At 42.7% G+C, this 19,162-nt stretch overlaps 1 protein-coding gene across 1 annotated transcript in view; it reads left to right on the top strand.

Annotated features, from left to right (window-relative positions):
* Positions 1–19,162, top strand: part of LOC111148524 (zinc finger FYVE-type containing 26) — a 63,382-nt gene that overhangs the window by 9,941 nt on the left and 34,279 nt on the right. The window contains exons 7-20 of the mRNA XM_022505150.1: positions 133–297; positions 444–532; positions 1,453–1,616; positions 6,129–6,332; positions 8,270–8,881; positions 9,124–9,210; positions 10,074–10,142; positions 10,855–11,006; positions 13,101–13,302; positions 14,237–14,500; positions 16,425–16,544; positions 16,636–16,800; positions 17,321–17,539; positions 18,515–18,617. Of these exons, the coding sequence (XP_022360858.1) occupies positions 133–297; positions 444–532; positions 1,453–1,616; positions 6,129–6,332; positions 8,270–8,881; positions 9,124–9,210; positions 10,074–10,142; positions 10,855–11,006; positions 13,101–13,302; positions 14,237–14,500; positions 16,425–16,544; positions 16,636–16,800; positions 17,321–17,539; positions 18,515–18,617 (2,615 nt within the window). The remainder of the gene's footprint in view (positions 1–132; positions 298–443; positions 533–1,452; positions 1,617–6,128; positions 6,333–8,269; positions 8,882–9,123; positions 9,211–10,073; positions 10,143–10,854; positions 11,007–13,100; positions 13,303–14,236; positions 14,501–16,424; positions 16,545–16,635; positions 16,801–17,320; positions 17,540–18,514; positions 18,618–19,162) is intronic.

The raw sequence follows: 19,162 nt of genomic DNA, 5'->3' as shown, positions 1-19,162 counted from the left end.
TCTGTGGACATTCTGTACTCACCTGGAGACTCCTGTCCTTGTCCGACTTCTCCCTATTTTACTAAAAAGTTTCCTACCCTAACAAGCAGCAGGGCCACATAACTGTCTACAGCAACCTCCATTGGCTTACAGGTGACAGCGCTAGCGCTGTTGAAAGAGGAAGACTTCCCAAGTCTTGGCCGCCTACTAGACAGAGAATTCAGGCCTCTCAGTCGACTGCTCGTGCTCCTGGGCTGGACGCACTGCCAGAGCCTAGCATCAGCAAAGAGGCTGCTCCAGACACTCCACAGCGCCCAGGTAACTCTCCCTCTGCAGCGCAAGCTGCTCTGGAAGTGAGGGCTGTGGGGTCTCGAAGTGAGGCAGAATGCAGGGTCCTGAAGTCAGTCACTGTCTGACACCAGGTGCCTCAGTCTGCATCTCTTTCTTCTTCCATATCAACACAGGACCAGGGCTGTGACAAGCTCCTCAGGGATGCCTGTGATGGTCTGTGGGCTCACCTGGAGGTCCTGGAGTGGTGTGTACAGCAGAGCAGGTACAGTCCTATACGGCCAGCTGCCTTCCTACCACTGGACACACTAGACCCCATGCTCCGCGCGTGTACCATTTCAGGCCGCCTTCCACATAGATGTTTGAGTCGACAGCATTGACCTGCAACTAATAATCATCACAGCTATTAAACCAGGAGAGGAATATAAATAATGATTATCTTTACCATAGCTATAAAGTTATAACTGGAGGATAATTTGAGGATGACAGTGATAAATGGAACAAAAGCTCACATTTCCTGAACAACTTTCTGTATGCCACACATCGCTCTGAGCCCTTTCAGTGGGTAATTTCACTTTAGCCTCACAGCAATTCTGTGAGATAGAGGCCGATATTGTCCTCATTGTAAAGGTGGGGCAACTTAAGCCCAGAGGAGTCAAATCACATGCCTAAAGTGACACAGCTAATAAGTGTGGTCCCTGTTATTAGGCATGTGTTATCCTGGATCATAGGTTTATGCAACACCTGCCTCTTGCCTGTGTATAAGGCTGTGCTTCCCCGATGACTTAGCCTGAGGTCTTCCCCAGATCCGGGTTTGTGTTTTGTTCTTCACCCACTTCATCAGCACTTCCTGAAGTACAGTGGGCAGAGGGGGAGTGGGGTGGGTTACTCAAAGCAATCAGAGAACCTTAAGTCAGCTGTTAGTCAGGAAGAGCGTGGAAATTGGAAAGCCTAATCTGTGGGCCCTTTCTAGGTCCTTTCTAGACAAGTAGAGCTGACTTGATGTACTTTCCTAATGGTAAATGAATGCTCTGCTCCATCCCAAACCAACTAGAAGTTAGTGCTGAGGGAAGTGAAACCTGTGGTGTCATGGGCCAGAGAGAAAGAACAAGAGGGAACTAAGATGGGTTTCTCAGAGTTAGATATAAACTGACTTTCTTCCAACCTCTCAATTTTGCCCTTCAGCAACCCCATACCAAAGAGAGATCTCTTGAGTCATTTATATGGTGGAGACAGCCACTCCGTGCTCTACTCTCTCCATCATCTTACCAACCTTCCAGCCCTCAGGGAGGAGGATGTTCTCAAGCTCTTACAGAAGGTGCCAGCCAAGGACCTCCAGCAAGAACATGGTGAGTTGGTGAGGAATGACTTGGGCAGGCTTCCCTCTTAGGACAATCCTGCACCAGTTTCTTTCAGCACAAGATTTATGTAAATTTGATCTGTCAAGGTGGGTGGTCCAGCAGGTGCCCACTAGTTTGGCACTATTTGTCCCAATCAGATTATGGGTTGTAGGGACACTCCTCTCCTTTCTTGGTGAGGTATGGGGAATCCTATGAGAACAGGCCCACAGGAACCTTTGTCCTCCTGGAATTTTCTTAGGAACCCCTCATGTACCTTTATCCCAATGAAGCAGAATTAGAACCTGCTCTCTAAATTTGCAGCATTGTCACGGACAATATTTATGAAAGTTCTTGGTGAGTCTTTCCATGCTTCATAAGCTTCTTCCTGGCAAATTCTGTGCTTTCTTTCCCTCCCATCTCTCCTTCATAATCTGTTAAACAGATAAAGAAGTTTAGAAGACTTGCCTAAAACAGCAAAGTGTTTTAACCTCAGATCTCTGCTTAAAACTCAGCTCCTCATTAACAAGCTCTTTTTGCTCTCAACCTAGATACTGTTTTGATTTATGTTTTAAAAGAATCTACTACTAATTGGAAAACCATTGTTACTATATTTTATATTTTTTTCTGGAGAAGTAGGCAATTTGTTTACCAGATCTCCTAAAGGAACTAGAACTCTCTGTTTTCTACATACAAGTACAAAAGGCTTCCAGAGAAGTATTTTAAGTCAGATCCCTGGTAACTCACTAGGACACACATGGAACTCAAACTTGGGAAAGACAGAAAAAGAGCAATAATAGTACTGGGATTAAGGTAATGCAAGAGAGGCATCTGGGGTACAAAATTTAAGGAGTCACTCACTCTCAAGGTCATGCAAGTGCTTGCCTGTCCTACTATGCAGAGGCTGAGGCATAGAACAGTATTGGTCTAGTTTTTCATATTACCTTAACCTTGGTAAAGCTGAGGTTACTTTCTAAAATTAATCACAAGGAAGTTCATACATAAACGAGTTTATTGCAACTTCATAGTAGCAAAGCATGCCTAACTACTGCATGCCCTGCCCGAAAGGAATCCCTAGGGAAGGGATTTATTCAGTAGAACTGTATGCAGCCATCAGAAATTTAGTCCATGAAGAAATATAATTAAATGCTTGTACTGTAAAAAATACTTAAGAAATAGGAAAACTAAATAATATATAAAATGTCATTACACTCAACTTAAGTACATACTTACATGCCAAACTATCAAAGACATTAAACCAGAATGTAACAATGATTGTATTTAGTTGGCAGGATCATGGATAATATTTCTTTTCTTCTTTTTTGCTTTGTTACATTTAGTGCTTTTTTCTTTTTTAAGCAAGTTGTCCTTTTTTTTTTTTTTTTTTTTTCAAGATTTTATTTATTTATTTGACAGAGAGGCACAGTGAGAGAGGGAACACAAGCAGGGGGAGTGGGAGAGAGAGAAGCAGACTTCCCTCTGAGCAAGGAGTCCGATGCGGGGCTCGATGCCCGGACCCTGGAATCATGACCTGAGCCAAAGGCCAAAGGCAGACACTTAACAACTGAGCCACCCAGGTGCCCCAGTTGTCCTTTTTTTTTTAGCCCAACAGATTTCTGTATATTAATTTTGTATCGTGCAACTTTACTGAATTATTTATCGGGTCTAGTATTTTTTTGGTGGAATCTTTACGGTTTTCTATATATAGTATCATGTCATCTGCAGATAGTGAAAGTTTTACTTTTTCCTTACCAACTTGGATACCTTTTGTTTTCCTTGTATGATTGCTGCGGCTCGGACTTCCAGTACTATGTTGAATAAAAGTGGCGAGAGTGGACATCTTTGTCTTGTTCCTGATCTTAGAGTAACAGCTTTCAGGTTTCCACCATTGAATATGATGTTAGCTGTGGGTTTTTCATATATGGACTTTATTATGTTGAGATATGCTCTCTCTAAACTTTGTTGAGTTTTTATCGTAAGTGGATCTTTTACTTTGTCAAATGCTTTTTTATATCTGTTGAGATGATAATATGGTTTTTATCCTTTCTCTTGTTAATGTGGTGTATCACATTGATTGATTTGTGAGTATTGAGTCACACTTGCATCCCTGGAATAAATCCCCCTTGATCATGCTGAATACATTTTTTAATGTATTATTTTATTCAATTCCTATTTTTTTTAAGATTTTATTTATTTATTTAAGACAGAAAGAGAGAGAGCAGAGGGAGAGTGAGAGGCAGAAGCAGACACCCCACTGAGCAGAGAGCCCAGTGTGGGGCTCTTTCCCAGGACCCTGAGATCGTGAACTGAGCTAAAGGCAGACACTTAACAGACTGAGCCACTCAGGCACCCCTCAGTTTGCTATTTTCTCGAGGATTTTTGCATCTGTGTTCAGCAGAGATACTGGCCTATAATTTTCTTTTTTGTGGTATCTTTATCTGGTTTTGGTACCAGGGTAATGCTGGCCTCATCGAATGAATTTGGAGGCTTTCCTTCATTTTCTATTTTTTGGAATAGCTTGAGAAGAAATAGGTACTATTAACTCTTCTTTAAATGTTTGGCAGAATTCACCTAGGAAGCCCTCTGGTCCTGGACTTTTGTTTTACGATTACCGATTCAATTCTATTGCTAGTAGTGAGTCTGTTCAAATTTTCTGTTTCTCCCTGATTTAGTTTTGGAAAATTGTATGTTTCTAAGAATTTATCCATTTCTTCTAGGTTTTCCAGTTTGTTGGCATATAATTTTTCATATTATTCTCTCATAATTCTTTGTATTTCTGTGGTGTCAGTTATTCTCTTTCATTTCTGGTTTTATTATTTGAATTCTCTCTCTCTCTCTCTCTCTCTCTCTCTCTCTATGAGTCCGGCTAAAGTTTTATCAATTTTGTTGATCTTTTCAAAGCACCAGCTTCTGGTTTCATTGATCTGTTCTATTGTTTTTTGTAAGTCTCTGTTTCATTTATTTCTGCTTTAATCTTTATTGTTTTCTTCCTTCTACTGGCTTTGGGCTTTGTTCTTTTTTTCTAACTCCTTTAAGTATAAGGTTGTTTATTTGAGATCTTTCTTGTTTCTTGAGATAGGCCTGTATTAGTGTAATCTTCCCTCTTAAAACGGGTTTTTCTGCATCCCAAAAGTTTTGGACTATTGTGTTTTCATTTTCATTTGTCTCCATATATTATTTCCTCTTTAATTTCTTGGTTGACCCATTCATTGCTTAGTAGAATGTTACTTACCCTCCATGTATTTATGTATTTGTATTCTTTCCAGACTTTCTCTTGTAATTGATTTCTGGTTTCATACAATTGTGGTCAGAAAAGAGGCATGATGTGATTTCAGTATTTTTTAATTTATTGAAACTTGTTTGGTGGCATAATGTGTAATTTATTCTGGAGAATTTTCCATGTGTACTTGAAAAGAGTATGTATTCTGCTGCTTTGGGATGAATGTTCTAAATACATCTGTTAGATCCATCTGCTCCATTGTGTCCATTCTGATCCACTGTTGCCTTGTTTGTGTCCAGTGATCTATCCATTGATAAAAGTGAGGTGTTAAAATCCCCTACCATTATTGTATTATTGTCAGTTTCTTCCTTTATGTCTGTTAATAGTTGCTTTATGTATTTAGGCCCTCCTGTTTTGGGTGCATAAATATTTACAATTATTATGTTCTCTTGTTGGGTTGTTCCCTATATCATTATGCAGTGCCCTTCTTTGTCTCTTATTACAGTCTTTGTTTTAAAGTCTGTTTCATCTAATATAAATATTGCTACCCAGCTTTCTTTTCACTTTATTTGGAAGGTAAATGTTTTTCCATTTCTTCATTTTCAATATGCAGGTGTCTTTAGGTCTGAAGTGAGTCTCTTATAAGCAGTATATAGATGGCTTAAGCAGGTTATATTTTCCTATGGAAGGAATTAGGGTCAGATTAAAATGTTAGAGACCCTTTAAAAATTATGGTGCCCCCCCTTTCTCCTGATAATCAAAAAAAAATTGTTTTTGATGAAAAATTATTAAACAAGTACAAGGCATTTCAACTGAGTTTGTGTTTTTTCCTTTGATGTCTGCTTCAGTGCTTTCTTAAACATTAAATATTTGTTCCTAACAAATATTTCTAACAAAGGCAACTTTTTGTTGCCTTTGCTCTCATTATTCAGTCTAAATGCATTTTAAACCTTGTCTCCTACGTAATGTGGCACTAGGTGGACTAAATATTAACTTGACATTTTAATTTTCTTAAAAAAGGAAAAAGGATATTTTAAGAAATATGAGGCAGAGACTTGTTAAATAGCCATGAGGGCCGTAGTGAACAGCCATGTAGAACGGAAGCGGATGGGAAAAAGAAACGAAGGGGCTGCACGTTGATGTTGAGTGCAAGAAAGGGTCCAGACGGGGCGCAGGTCAAACTACAGCAAGGAGAAAGAGTGAGAAGTCTGAGCCAGAAGAGCAGTGTGTCTTTGCCTCAGCCGTCCTGCACCCCTGCCTGAGAGACCCAACTCTGAAGTTCTGCCCATGTCTCTACCATTCAGATTCAGCTGGAGCCCTAGTCCCTGAGCACCTGAGCCGGTGTCCGAGCCTGACGCTCTACCAGAGCTTCTGTGCCATGAAGTATGCCATCTATGCCCTCTGTGTGAACTCACACCAGCACTCCCAGTGCCGGGAATGCAGAGACAGTCCTTCAGAGGACCCGGCCATGGCTGCGGAGCCAGAAAATGATTCTCTCTCCTCCCCAGGTACAGACTTCTCCCTGCCATCCCATCCCTGACATAAGCCGGCAACAGCCTTTCCCAGAGAGTTCTTCGTGGGATTGGGAGGTGGCCTTGGTTTTTTTACGTCCAGGAATAACTTCATCCATTTGTCAGCCGCCATGAATCAGAAGGACGTGGAAGAGACATTACCTAAGTTCTAATAGGAGTCTGATCACTTAGTGCAGTATTTTCCAAATCCTTTTTTTTTTTTTTTTTTTTTTTTTACTATAACCTACAGTGAAAATAGCATTTCACATCACACTCCTGTTTACACTTAGGTATATAATTTGTGAGATATATATGTTTGTGTAAGAGATATACAAACTAAGTTTTAAGAAACAATACTTACCTTTCCAAATGGAGCACCCTCTCAATTATTTTTCTGTTCTATTTTTTTTTTTTAAGGTGGGTCTCTAAGTCAATGTTCTGGGTTACAACCTCCATTATGAAAGAACTTCATGTTTTATCCTCTTTCTTTGTTTTTTTTTTTTTTAAGATTTTATTTATTTATTTGAGAGAGAGAGAGAGAGCACAAGCAGGCAGAGTAGCAGGCAGAGGGAGAGAGAAGCAGGCTCTCCTCTGAGCAGAGAGCCAATGTGGCGCTTGATCTCAGGACCCCGGGACCATGACCTGAGATGAAGGCAGACATTTAACTAACTGAGCCACCCAGGAGCCCCCTCTTCCTTTTTTCTTAATAGTTTGTAATTCCTTAACTTGCCATCTGTGACCGGGGCTCCATTATCTTCCGTGTGGCTTTGGAATAGACCTTCACCAGTGAGCATGGTCATTTCTGACTAGTGAGTATTTCTTGAAAGATCTAGGTAGCTCATGATCCCCTTTAGTGTAACAGTGAATGAAAATAGAATTGAAAAATAAGGCATCTCTGTGCTGCCTTCATTCCAGGAACTGAAATACGAAGTGCTTGTCGGAGATGAGGAATAATATTTTTTTTGCTGTTTTGTTTTTTAAACATTTTTTTAAAAAATTTTTCTCTTTTTTTAATTTAAATTCAGTTAATTGACATATAATGTATTGGTTTCAGAATGATTCATCAGTCTTATATAGCACCCAGTGCTCATTACCTCACGTTCCCTCCGTAATGTCCATCACCCAGTTAGCCCGTCCCTCTCCAGCAACCCTGTTTGTTTACTATGATTAAGAGTCTCGGGGCACCTGGGTGGCTCAGTGGGTTGGGGCCTCTGCCTTCAGCTTGGGTCATGGTCCCAGGGTCCTGGGATCGAGCCCCACATCGGGCTCTCTGCTCTGTGGGGAGCCTGCTTCCCCTCCCCCCCGCCTGCCTTTCTGCCTACTTGTGATCTCCGTCAAATAAATAAATAAAATCTTTAAAAAAAAAAAAAAAAGAGAGAGTCTCTTACAGTTTGTCTCCCTCTCTTATTTTTCTTGTTTTCTTGTTTTATTTTTTTTCCTCTTCCCCTATGATGATGAGGAATAATATGTAAAAGCAGAAACAAAATAATGAGTGTTCAGTAAGCTGTACCCTTGATTAAGGTAGCAAAATCTGCAAATCATGCAAAGATACGGCTGAATAGTCTCTTATTCTTCTCCCTATAACTGCTTCTCGTAGTCATTAAAAAATAAATGACTTAAAAAGTTGTGAGAATGCTTGAGTCTGCCAAGTAGTATTTCTTTTTTTTTTTTTTTTAAGATTTTATTTATTTATTTGACAGAGAGAGATCACAAGTAAGCAGAGAGGCAGGCAGAGAGAGGGAGAAGCAGGCTCCCTGCCGAGCAGAGAGCCCGATGCGGGGCTCGATCCCAGGACCCTGGGATCACGACCCGATCTGAAGGCAGGGGCTCCAACCCACTGAGCCACCCAGGCGCCCCTGCCAAGTAGTATTTCTAATGTTTACATTTTCTCTCTTCTTTTTCTCTGGCCTCTTCTCTTATACGTGCTTCTCTAGGTGCTTCAGATCTCTTCTCAACATACCTAGCCAGATGTCAACAGTATCTGTGCAGTATTCCCAACGCCTTGTGCCTGGAACTTCTAGAAAACATCTTCTCATTGCTCCTCATCACCTCCGCCGAGCTTCACCCAGAGCCTCACCTACCCGAGGACTATGCTGAGGATGATGACATTGAGGGGAAGGGTCTGTTGGATTTGAGGTCACCATCAGAGAGCCCTCAGCACACGGCACAACCCGAGAGGAAGTCAGAACGGGGTTGCCAGGGAGTCCCCAGGAGCCTTGCTAATACAATCCCAAGCTGTCCGAAGACAGAGCCAAAAGACAGTTCCCCAGGGCCCCATGGGCACAGCTTTTTGGACCTAAAGCACTTTACTAGTGGTATCAGCGGGTTCCTGGCTGATGAATTTGCAATAGGGGCCTTCCTCAGGCTTCTACAAGAGCAGCTGGATAAACTTAGCAGCCACAGTCCCCCAGAGAAGCCAAAGCTGCTAGAAGGCCAGAGCTGCTCGGGAGGCAGAGATGGCCTGCAGAGCCGCCTGCAGCGGTTTTCCAAGGTTCTCTCGGAGGCCCAGTGGAGATACAAGGTGGTAACAAGCAACCAGAACTCAGGTGAGAGGAGACAAGAGAGCCAGTGGGTCCCAAAAGTGAGGAGGGGAAAAAAATCCCAGGAATGTGGGAGAGTGAGTTGTTATATGGGAGTCACACCTTAACTCAGGGCATTATCACCATAGCAACCAGTGTCAGAAACCCGTCTCCTGGAGCCAGTCCAGATCTCCCCCTACCTGTCCTCCCAGGAGGTGGGTCAAATCAAAACTGAACACTCCCATATGACCCAGAGTTTGCCGTTTCAGAGGAGCAGCCTTCCCGAAGATACCGGCCCATGGCCACGGGGAATCCAAGTCTCCGCCGGGGGCGTCGGTCCAGAAGGAGCCGGCCAGGTAACCCTCTGAAGGGTTCTCCCCAGTCCTCATTCCAATGTGCCAGGCCAAGTGGTGTGCTGCCACTTGTCTAGGATTCTTTAAAATAAATCACATGGTCCAAACAAAGAATAAGGGATCTAATTCTTTGGATCTGGGATTATCCCAGTCCCACTCCCCTAAGGTAACCTTGCTAATAGTTTCTTTCCAGAAATTTTCATGACATATAACCGTATGTCGGATTTTATGCATACAGATGCATCATACTGTATTTACTGTATTTACTGTATGTATTGGCAACTGTGCTTTTCTTTTTTCACTTACATTCTTTTATATATACAACGGATGTGCCATGATACATATTGAGAACTTACTTTTTTCTCCTTGTAATTTAAGGCCTACTTAGCATTTCACTGCTATGTATACCCTTTTGTATACATTTGTGCACCTTTAAATTGTTTCTGTTTTTTACTATTAGTAACAAGGCTATAGTAAACAACCTTGTACATATATCTCTGTGTATACATACATACATATGTGTCTGTGTGAATATAGCTACAGAATAAGTCCCTAACAGTAGAATAGCAAGGTCAAAGTTATATGGATATTACCAAATTGCCTTTAAAAGGAGGTGGACCAGGATGCCTGAGTGGCTCAGTCAGTTAAGCATCCAACTTTTGATTTCAGCTCAGGTCATGATCGCAGGGTCCTGAGGTGGAGCCCCAGGTCAGGCTCTGTGCTTGGCCTGGAGCCTACTTCAGATTCTCTTTCTCCCTCTCCCTCTGCCACTACCCCTTCAGCACCACCACTACCTCTTCCCTCCCCAGCTCGTGCACTGTAAGGAGTTGAGGGTTGGTTCTCTCTTTTCTTCCTAATATCTTTAGATGGCCGGGACAGAAGTTCCAATCCATCCCTGGAAAGTACAAATAGTGAGCTGAGCACAAGTACTTCAGGTATGGGGGTCCCAAACATTTGCCAACTTCAAGCAGCTTTTCACTGATAGAGAGTTGCCCTACATCACAGTATAAAATCCTGGACTGAACAGTTTATGTCTGCATTCAAGAAGGTTGGTTCTAAGAGCTATAAACTTCCAGTTATAAATAAGTCCTGGGGCTATAATACACAGTGTGGTAACTATAGTTAACACGACTCTATTGTATATTTGAAAGTGGCTAAGAGAATAGATCTTAAAAATTATCACAAGGAAAAAAATCTGTAACTCGGTGTGATGAATGATGGATGTTAACTAAACTTAATGGGTTGACCATTTCATAATATATACATAAATCATTTTGTTGTTCACCTAAAACTATTACAATGTTACATGTCAATTATATCTCAATTTGAAAAAAAAAAAAAAGAAGAAGGTTGGTTCTGTAGATGGCCAAGCAGATTTCAGCAAGGAAAGGGGGAAGGGCTGTCTAACCATCATGGAGTCACCCATTAGCAGAGAGAAACAGCTGACTAACCCAAAAATGGTACCTAAGTCTTGTATTCAAAGATACTAGCATAGGTTTGCTCTTCAGCTGAGGAAGAATTAAGCCCCACTTACAGAACTTTTAGAGAAGGACCTTAAAGATAAGAGTTTAGTGGGAGGTGCCAGCAGTCAAGTTTTTCCTCAGTTTCTGTTGCTTCCCTGGCCCTCACATTCTTGTGTGCCAACAGAGGGAAGTCTGAACGCTGTGTCTGGAAGGAATGAACTGGATGGCCGGTTACAGCCCCAGTCTCAAAGTTCATTCATCCCCATGATGTTCTCCCCACCCGAGTCACTGCTGGCATCCTGCATCCTCCGGGGGAACTTTGCCGAAGCCCACCAGGTAAGGGGAGCACCTGTGTAGCGGGTGTTAGCCGCCCAGGTCATACCTTGTCCTAGGAAGGAAAACTAAGGCAGCCCATGGCTGTCCAGGCCCCGCTGGGCCTCAAATAAAGCTAGGTGCATGTGCAACCAGAGCCTCAGGAGCACCTGACGGACCATATCCAACAGGAGCAACAGGGGAGTTTCCATGTTCAAGGCCCTTAGCATTGTGGATTTCAAGATTAATCCTGGAGATTTAAGCTATTGAATCGTTTCTTAACAGAAACAGTGTTTCAACAAGATAAAATATTTAGCCACAATTTCATCACTTCAAAATATTTTTATTTTTGAAATATTTTTGTGTCTTTCCTTGTACTCTTTCTGGGAACACACAGGTGTTTTTATATAGTTAAAAATAATGATGCAATTTTTTTTTTAAGATTTTATTTATTTATTTAAAGAGAAAGACACAGCAAGAGAGGGAACACCAGCAGGGGCAGAGGCACAGAAAGAAGTAGGCTTTCCATTGAGCAGGGAGGCCGATACAGGACTGGATCCCAGGACCCTGGTATCATGACCTGAGCCAAAGGCAGACACTTAACAACTGAGCCACCGAGGCTCAGATGCAGACAATTTTTAATAATAACTAAAATGCTAATTCTATACAAGTATAGGGGACTACCAAACTAGAATGTTCATCATGTTCTATAGGAAAAAGCACAAGGAATAAAAGTCAGAAAGACTCTTACACTCTCAGAAATTGCATATCTTTATTTGAAAATTGGAATTAAGTGTAATATCTGCTTGTCCTACCTCATGGAAATGTTAAGAGGTTTATGTACAAGCTGTAAGAGATACAAGAATCCTCTACTAAAAATTGCTTAAATTTAATGGCATAAAAGCCTACTCTTCTGGTTTTTAAAACTCTCTTGGTATTTTTATTACACTTGTGCTGATCCCTTAACAAATAGGTCAGAATTTTTCTTTCATTCGCGTTCAGTTGTTGAGAAATAAATGGAGAAATCTAGGTGGTGGAAGAATCTTTGTTCAACTTCCTCTAATCATTTTAGATCCCAGCCTTAAATGATAATAATTCTGAACCTCTGTGGGAGAACAGGACCCCTGCCAACCTTTTTACACCCAAATTCAGAGAGGAATTCAGCTGGGACCCTCCTCCCCCCCACCCTTACCCCCTCCAAGGCTTTATTCCTAAAAGTCCTCGCCTCCTCTTCCTTTGCTGGGACCTTGATCTTTTTTTTTTTTTTTTTTTTTAATAAAAATCCCTGTTTTCTTAACCTGGTTATATAATAAGTCATGCATATTACAAGAAATTACCAAAAAATATTAAGTATTAACCCTATTATCCAGAACAACCGATATTAAAGGTAAAGTATATTTTTGCCAATACTTTTCCAAGTTATGAATGACTTTTATATAACCAAAATTATGTTGAATCTATACCTTTATTTAGGACCTTTTTTGCATTTGCCTTGTCATTGGGTTTAGTGACCTCACAGTAGTCTGATCAAGTAGGTGCATTTGACCATTTCCCTGCTAGTCAACATTCAGTTCTTTTCAACCTTGTAGATTATCACCTTCGAGCATTAAGTCTTTTGAATTATTTCCTTAAGAGAGTTTCTCATAAAAATTACTAAGTGAAAGAATAAAAACATTTTTTAAGCTTTGTAGATTGTCAAATTGCTTTTCAAAAAAAGATTGTGACAGTGCATCCTACCAGCACTCCATGATGGTTTGTTTTTACTTTGTCATTGTGATAGATGCAGAATGGTATTAATGTTAACTTAAATTCCCTGGATTACTAGTAAGGGAAAACATTTTTCATCTATGTATTAGTCATATGTAATTAGTCATATGCATTTTTTCTTGGAAACTATCACGTCTTTTGCCTATTTTCTGTGGGGGCCATAGCGGCTTTCTTGCTAAGTCTTATGAATAATTTCTGTATTTGATCTATTCTTCTAATATTAGGTGCTCTCACAAGCCTCCAAAGCATATGTCTCAGAGCCATACTCTAATGCTAGGCAAGATCTCCTATCTCTAGATTCCCTAACTCAGCGGGGACCCAGCACAACCCCCACTCCTCTTCCTGTGACAGGTGGTGTTCATGTTCAACCTGAAGTCCTCACCCAGCTCAGGGGAGTTGATGTTCATGGAGCGCTACCAGGAGGTGATCCAGGAGCTGTCCCGGGTAGAGCACAAGATTGAAAACCAGAATTCCGATGGTGGTAGCAGCACCATTCGAAGAACAGGCAGCGGCCGCTCCACGCTACAGGCCATTGGCAACGCTGCAGCAGCAGGTGCGGGGGAGGTGGGGGGTGAGGGAACAGCCATGCAAATCATAGGTTCCTCATGCAGGTAGGCATAGCACCTGAAAAATAGCAATGCTGACACACGCAGAGTCCATTTCTAGTTGTGGCCCAACTTCCCTGACCCTGGTGGTCCCATCCCTGCCACTTGAGCTGCTCCGTTCAGCTCGTCCTATGGGGTTTAAACTGGAGGGTGTGAATGCTGTTTCCCCCATGTGTTCTGATGGCCACTGGCTTGGGCTTTGGGAAATGGTTGGGAGTTTATTTCCTTCCTATGTAGTTATTCCAGGATAAAACATATCACTTCACTTTTCTTTAAAGTGAAGTTGTGTATAACATTGATGGCATAGGATTCACAGGTGTTAGTGCCCAACGTGGACGGCACTGCAGAAGCCCATCCTTTCATGGTTTCTTGAAAGTGGAACCTGCCCCACATTTCCACATCTCTTAGTCATCCAGGCTCTGCACATCAACTACCGTCACAGATTGCTCCTTCTGCGTTCTCCCAGAAATTCACCATACCTCTTCAAAAGAATATCTGCATATCTTTTTTGTTTGTAATATAAATGCGTTCTTAACAGTAAGTCCCATTTTCTACCTGTTTTTTTTTAGCAATGTGTTTTAGAGATTGTTTCTGATTAGCACACACAAATATACCTCGTTCTTTCTCAACCTACCTTTAGATCCCATTAGGAAGAAGCCCCCAGTCATCTTGACCACTTTGAGTTTCTCTGGGTCTGCCTTTTCATAACATTGTTTTGAGTCCATAAGAGCAGGCTGTAATGATGGTGGTAATACGTACAGAAGATAATCTTGTGCGGAAGGATCTCAAACTTTTTTTTTTTTTTAGGTAACTATTTTTCAGAATGAAAATAGTGAGAATCATGTTAACCTCTTGCTTTTTATTCCACCTCTGGGTGTCCAGGGATGGTATTTTACTCCATCTCTGATGTGACTGACAAGTTACTCAGCACGTCTGGAGAACCCATCCCCACGCTCCAGGAGGACTTCTGGATAAGCAATTCCCTGGTGGAACCCACTGCTCCCCTGAGAGAGGTTCTGGAAGACCTCAGTCCCCCTGCCATGGCTGCATTTGACCTTGCTTGCTCTCAGTGCCAGCTCTGGAAAACCTGCAAGCAGCTCTTGGAAACAGCTGAACGACGTCTGAACATTAGCCTTGAGAGCCGGGGTGAGTGTGCTTCTTCAGCTTTATTTCTTGTTCTCCAATGAGGGGATGGGTTTCTGAGATGCTTGATAAACTGCATAAGAAGAAAATACTGACTGGGGACAGGGAGAAAGGAGTATTAGTTAATTTCCTCATGTCCAGTCTGGTGGTTTAAATATAGTCTGAGACACTTATCTTTTTAATAGACTTGGCAATCTGCACTCATTTAGGGAAATTATAGATAAATTCAAAGACGAAATATATATTCAAAAATTGTATAAATGGAGGGGCGCCTGGGTAGCTCAGTGGGTTGGGCCTCTGCCTTCGGCTCGGGTTGAAATCTCGGGGTCCTGGGGTCAAGCCCCGCATCCGGCTCTCTGCTCAGCGGGGAGTCTGCTTCTCCCTCCCTCTCTGTCTTCTTGTGATCTCTCTCTCTCTGTCAAATAAGTAAATAAAATCTTTTTTAAAAAATTATATAAATGGAAATTGTGCCTTTAGACTGCATGCCCCTGCCAGAATGAACCCCACGTAACCTAAAACCCAGAACAGTCTTGAATTTGTAAATGTGGCATAAGGGAATCATTCATGGATCACAGCTAGAGGGAGGATTATATCTTGAGGTTAATAATGTCCCAGAATGTGTATATGGAATTCCTGGAGGAATCTAGTATATGAAGGTAGAAGAATACGAAGAAAGGATTAGGCAAAGTTCCATTCTATGCATCCTTGATACACACACCAAACATTGGAAACAGCAACCCTCTGTCAGTAATATGAAGAGAAGAACGGTGAATAGGTCATGACAGGATACCCAGTCCTAGGCTCAGTGATTCATTAGAAGTTATAGAACTCAGCATATAGTCATACTCATGGCTGAAATTTATTTCAGCAAAAAGATATGCAGCAAAATCAGCAAAGGGAAAAGTCTCATGGGATAAAGTCTGAAGGAAACCAGGCACAGCTTCCCAGAGTCTTCTCCCTGTGGAGTCACACAGGCTGTGCTTAATTCCTCCAGCGGTAGTTGTGACAAGTGTGTACGAGGGTGCTCATTAGAGACTCAACGCCCAAGGCTTTTATGGGGCGCCATCTCTGCCCCGCATGTACCAAAATTCTAGACTCTCAAAAGGAAAGCAGGTGTTCTTTGGCTCATTTTATATCCATGTCAGAAACCATTTACCAGTCAACGTTTGCAGCTGCCAACCAACGGCAAGTTTGCAAGCAAGACTTTCAAAGGATAGTGATCGTAGGCCTGCTGCGGTACCTCTTTTCTGCACACCCCTGCACATCACTTCTGAGTTGTTGGTTAAAATGTCCTTTAATGTTCACATCGTCCTTTTAAGAAAGTCTGCTGTGGCATGTGCAATGCTGTTTTTATCACACAATTTCCCTCCCTCTCACCTAGTACTCCTACTTGAAAATGAAAGGAGGTATTACTCAGAATGTTAATAGCTGAGATGGTTTCATGTCAATCAGTTAGGAATTAATTTAGTACCTACTATATTTCCAGATTATCTGAAGTGTAGGGGGTACAAGAGAGATATAAGGAATAATCTTTATCCATAGAGTTGTTCAATCTAGTCAGGGTGTCAAGATGCCACTTTAAGCAAAGAGAGAAGATAGATACGATCCGAGCTCAGGTTCTCAGCTGAGGGCATGACCAAGGCAAATTCACAAGAAGTGATTGGCCTAGGACAGCAGTTCCAGCGGAGTGCCTAAGATGCTGGGTCTGCTGCTGTTGACAGTGGAGGCATCATGCTGAAGGTCGCTCTGGAACCTCAGGCATGGAATAAGCCAGGTAAACTGGTTGTCACCCAGAACGGCACAGCATATATTTCCTCCCTAACACTGGAGAAGATAAAATTTTTGTAAGTAAATACAGGACTGAGTATCAATCTTTGAAAGTGCTTGATTTTGTCTTGCATTCCCTCTTCTTTCGATCCGTTTCCAGGTCGACGGCTAGACCACGTGGTTCTCAATGCTGATGGCATTCGAGGTTTTCCGGTCATTCTTCAGCAAATCAGTAAGATCCTCAATTACCCACTTACGTCAGCCGGACAAACTAAACCAGGTGAGCTGCATTTCTCTCTTTTTCTCTTGATTCCTAGGTGTGGAATATTAGGTCCGCATCAGAGTTCACTCTTCTCATTTGCTTCCCACAGAGAGTGTAGAAGAAAAGGGAGCGGGCCCTCCGAGGTGCAGCGTGGCTGAGCTGCTTCAGCTGTGCTGGCCCAGCCTCACCGAGGACTGTGTGGCCAGCCGTGCCGCCCTCTCGCAGCAGCTGGATCGGGTCCTCCAGTCCCTGAGAGAGGGACTACAGCTGCCAGGTATGGGCCCGACGCGTGGCAGCAGATGAGGGCTGACCGAGGGAGAGGAAAGAGCCAGGAGTGGAGCACTTTAGAGCAGAGGCTGAGCACTCCGGGACTGGGCTCTTACGGCCCCCTCGTTCGTCAGGGCTTGCCTCTGATGTGCTAACTCCACCTGATTCTCCCCTACTCAAGTGAAGGGATGCTTCATGCTCCATTAGCTGATACATCTTCCTGACTTTTAATGAGGAATACACCCGGATGGTACTTAGTAAATATTGATCAACCTTCGCTAAAAGATTACCATTGCTCTCCACAGAGCCATTCCACCCCAAAGACACTGGGGTGAAAACAGGACTCTCCACCCTGATTTTTCTATACTCAAAGCTTTCCTGGCTGAGAATCACTCATACAGGCAACCAGTGTAGGATTTTATAGCTACCTTGTAAGTGTAGCACTTAAGCTAACGAAGGCCCTGTTGATCAGAGCCGGAAGCAGAGACTAACGCTTCCATCCCTTCTCCTGTCATAACTCCTTCCAGAGCCCCGGAGTACTCCACTGTCCTCGCTGGTGGAGCAGGCAGCCCAGAAAGCTCCAGAGGCTGAGGCCCACCCTGTGCACATCCAGACTCAGCTCCTCCAGAAGAACTTGGGCAAGCACACCCCAGCAGGCAGCCAGCAGACTGACTACATGGGCACCTTTTTCAGTTACTGCAGCACCATGGCTACAGTTCTCCTTCAGAGCTTGAGCTCTGAGTCTGGTGAGTCACGAGAGAGGAGCTGGAGTCATGACTGGCCCAGTGTTTAGAGCAGGGAAGAGGAAGGGTGCACAACAAAAGAGGTTCTAGGTACTGGGGCGCCTATGTGCCTTGGTTGGTTGGGTGTCCGGCTCTTGGTTTCGGCACAGGTCACGATCTGAGCATTGTGAGTTCGAGCCCCACACTGGGCTTCACGCTGGGCTTCACACTGGGCATGGATCCTGCTTGAGATTCTCTCTCTCCCTCTGCTCACTCCCACCCCTTCTCAAAAAAAAGAGAGAGGTTGTGGGTACAGCAGTAGCCATGAACACTAGATTTATAGAGTCCACTCTTACTTATCTGTGTGTTTTACTCATCCTTGTCTCCCTACTGCCCAGTACAACTGTATAGCACATGGGAGTACTCAGTAAATTCTGATTGCATTAATGACAAAAAATACCTCTCTCAGACTGTCATGGATTTGAGGACTGGGAGAGGATCAAGCTGTAACATGAGGGCCAGGTTCTTATCTCAGTCCGCAGAGCAAGTGTTGCCTGCACTTTAGTCATGGTGAAGAGAGCAGGATGAGCTGTTTGTGGCTAGACCTACCCACTAAAGTCTGCTGTAGTTGGAAGTCTTTAGAGCATAATAAGTTGTAAACTTGCAATCAGGGTCCTGTCGAGAATACCCTTTACATAGAAAATATCAACAGAAGGGCTCTCAGTGTACTCTTTTTTTTTCCTAAGGTTTTTTGTTTGTTTGTTTGTTTGTTTTAATTTGAGAGAGAGCATGAGCAGGGATGGCAGGGAGAGGGAGAAGGAAGCTCCCCACCTAGACTCAGGGCTCTATTCCAGGACCCTGAGATCATGACCTGAGCCACTCAGGTACCCCTCAATGTAGTCTTCATTTTGACATTACCCTTTTTTTATTAATTCTGGGGAACAGGGCTCTGAGCTGTTCTGGTCAGTGGTGAAAACAAAAGTCACTTTATCTTTGCAGATCACTTGGAGGTCAAGGTGGGAAATCCATTTGTTCTCCTGCAACAGAGCTCTTCCCAACTTGTGTCACACCTCCTACTTGAGCGACAAGTTCCGCCAGACAGGTAGGAGCTACTCTGTGGGACTTAAGCACGGATGGGCCTTCTTAGAACTGTTTTCGTTTCATTAAGGAATGCCAGGGCTCAGTGGGGTTGTGCTTGAGTTCAGTACAGAGAGTGGGGATTTCTTTCAGACTTTTCCCTTAATTTTTGTTTACTCTTGCTACATTAAACTTCAATTTCAGTCTGCCTCATTTCTTTCTGTTTCACCACCTCTACCAACATTTATATTACGAGCATAAAATTAAGGGATTAATCTTCACTTATGAATAAGCAAAAATCCAAAAATTGGATAACTCATTAGTTGGCACACTATAGGAAAACAAGCTTTCTCAAAGACTGCTGGTGAGATATAAATTGATACAACCCCTGTGGGAAGACAGATTGTCCATATTTATTTAAAAGAACAAATTTGTATACCCTTTGACTTAGCAATCCACATGGGGAAATGTACCCTGTGGCTTTCCTGAGCCATGAAAAATTATATATATACAAAGTCATTTTGTTCTAGTCTTATATGTAATAGAAACAGGTAAGAAAAATCCACTGTT

The sequence above is a fragment of the Enhydra lutris genome, unplaced genomic scaffold (genome assembly GCF_002288905.1).
Source record: "Enhydra lutris kenyoni isolate GAN:26980312 unplaced genomic scaffold, ASM228890v2 scaffoldscaffold20, whole genome shotgun sequence".
Taxonomy (NCBI): Eukaryota; Metazoa; Chordata; class Mammalia; order Carnivora; family Mustelidae; genus Enhydra; species Enhydra lutris.
The sequence above is the reverse complement of the archived record's forward strand: the minus strand, read 5'-3'. Positions and strand labels throughout refer to the sequence as shown.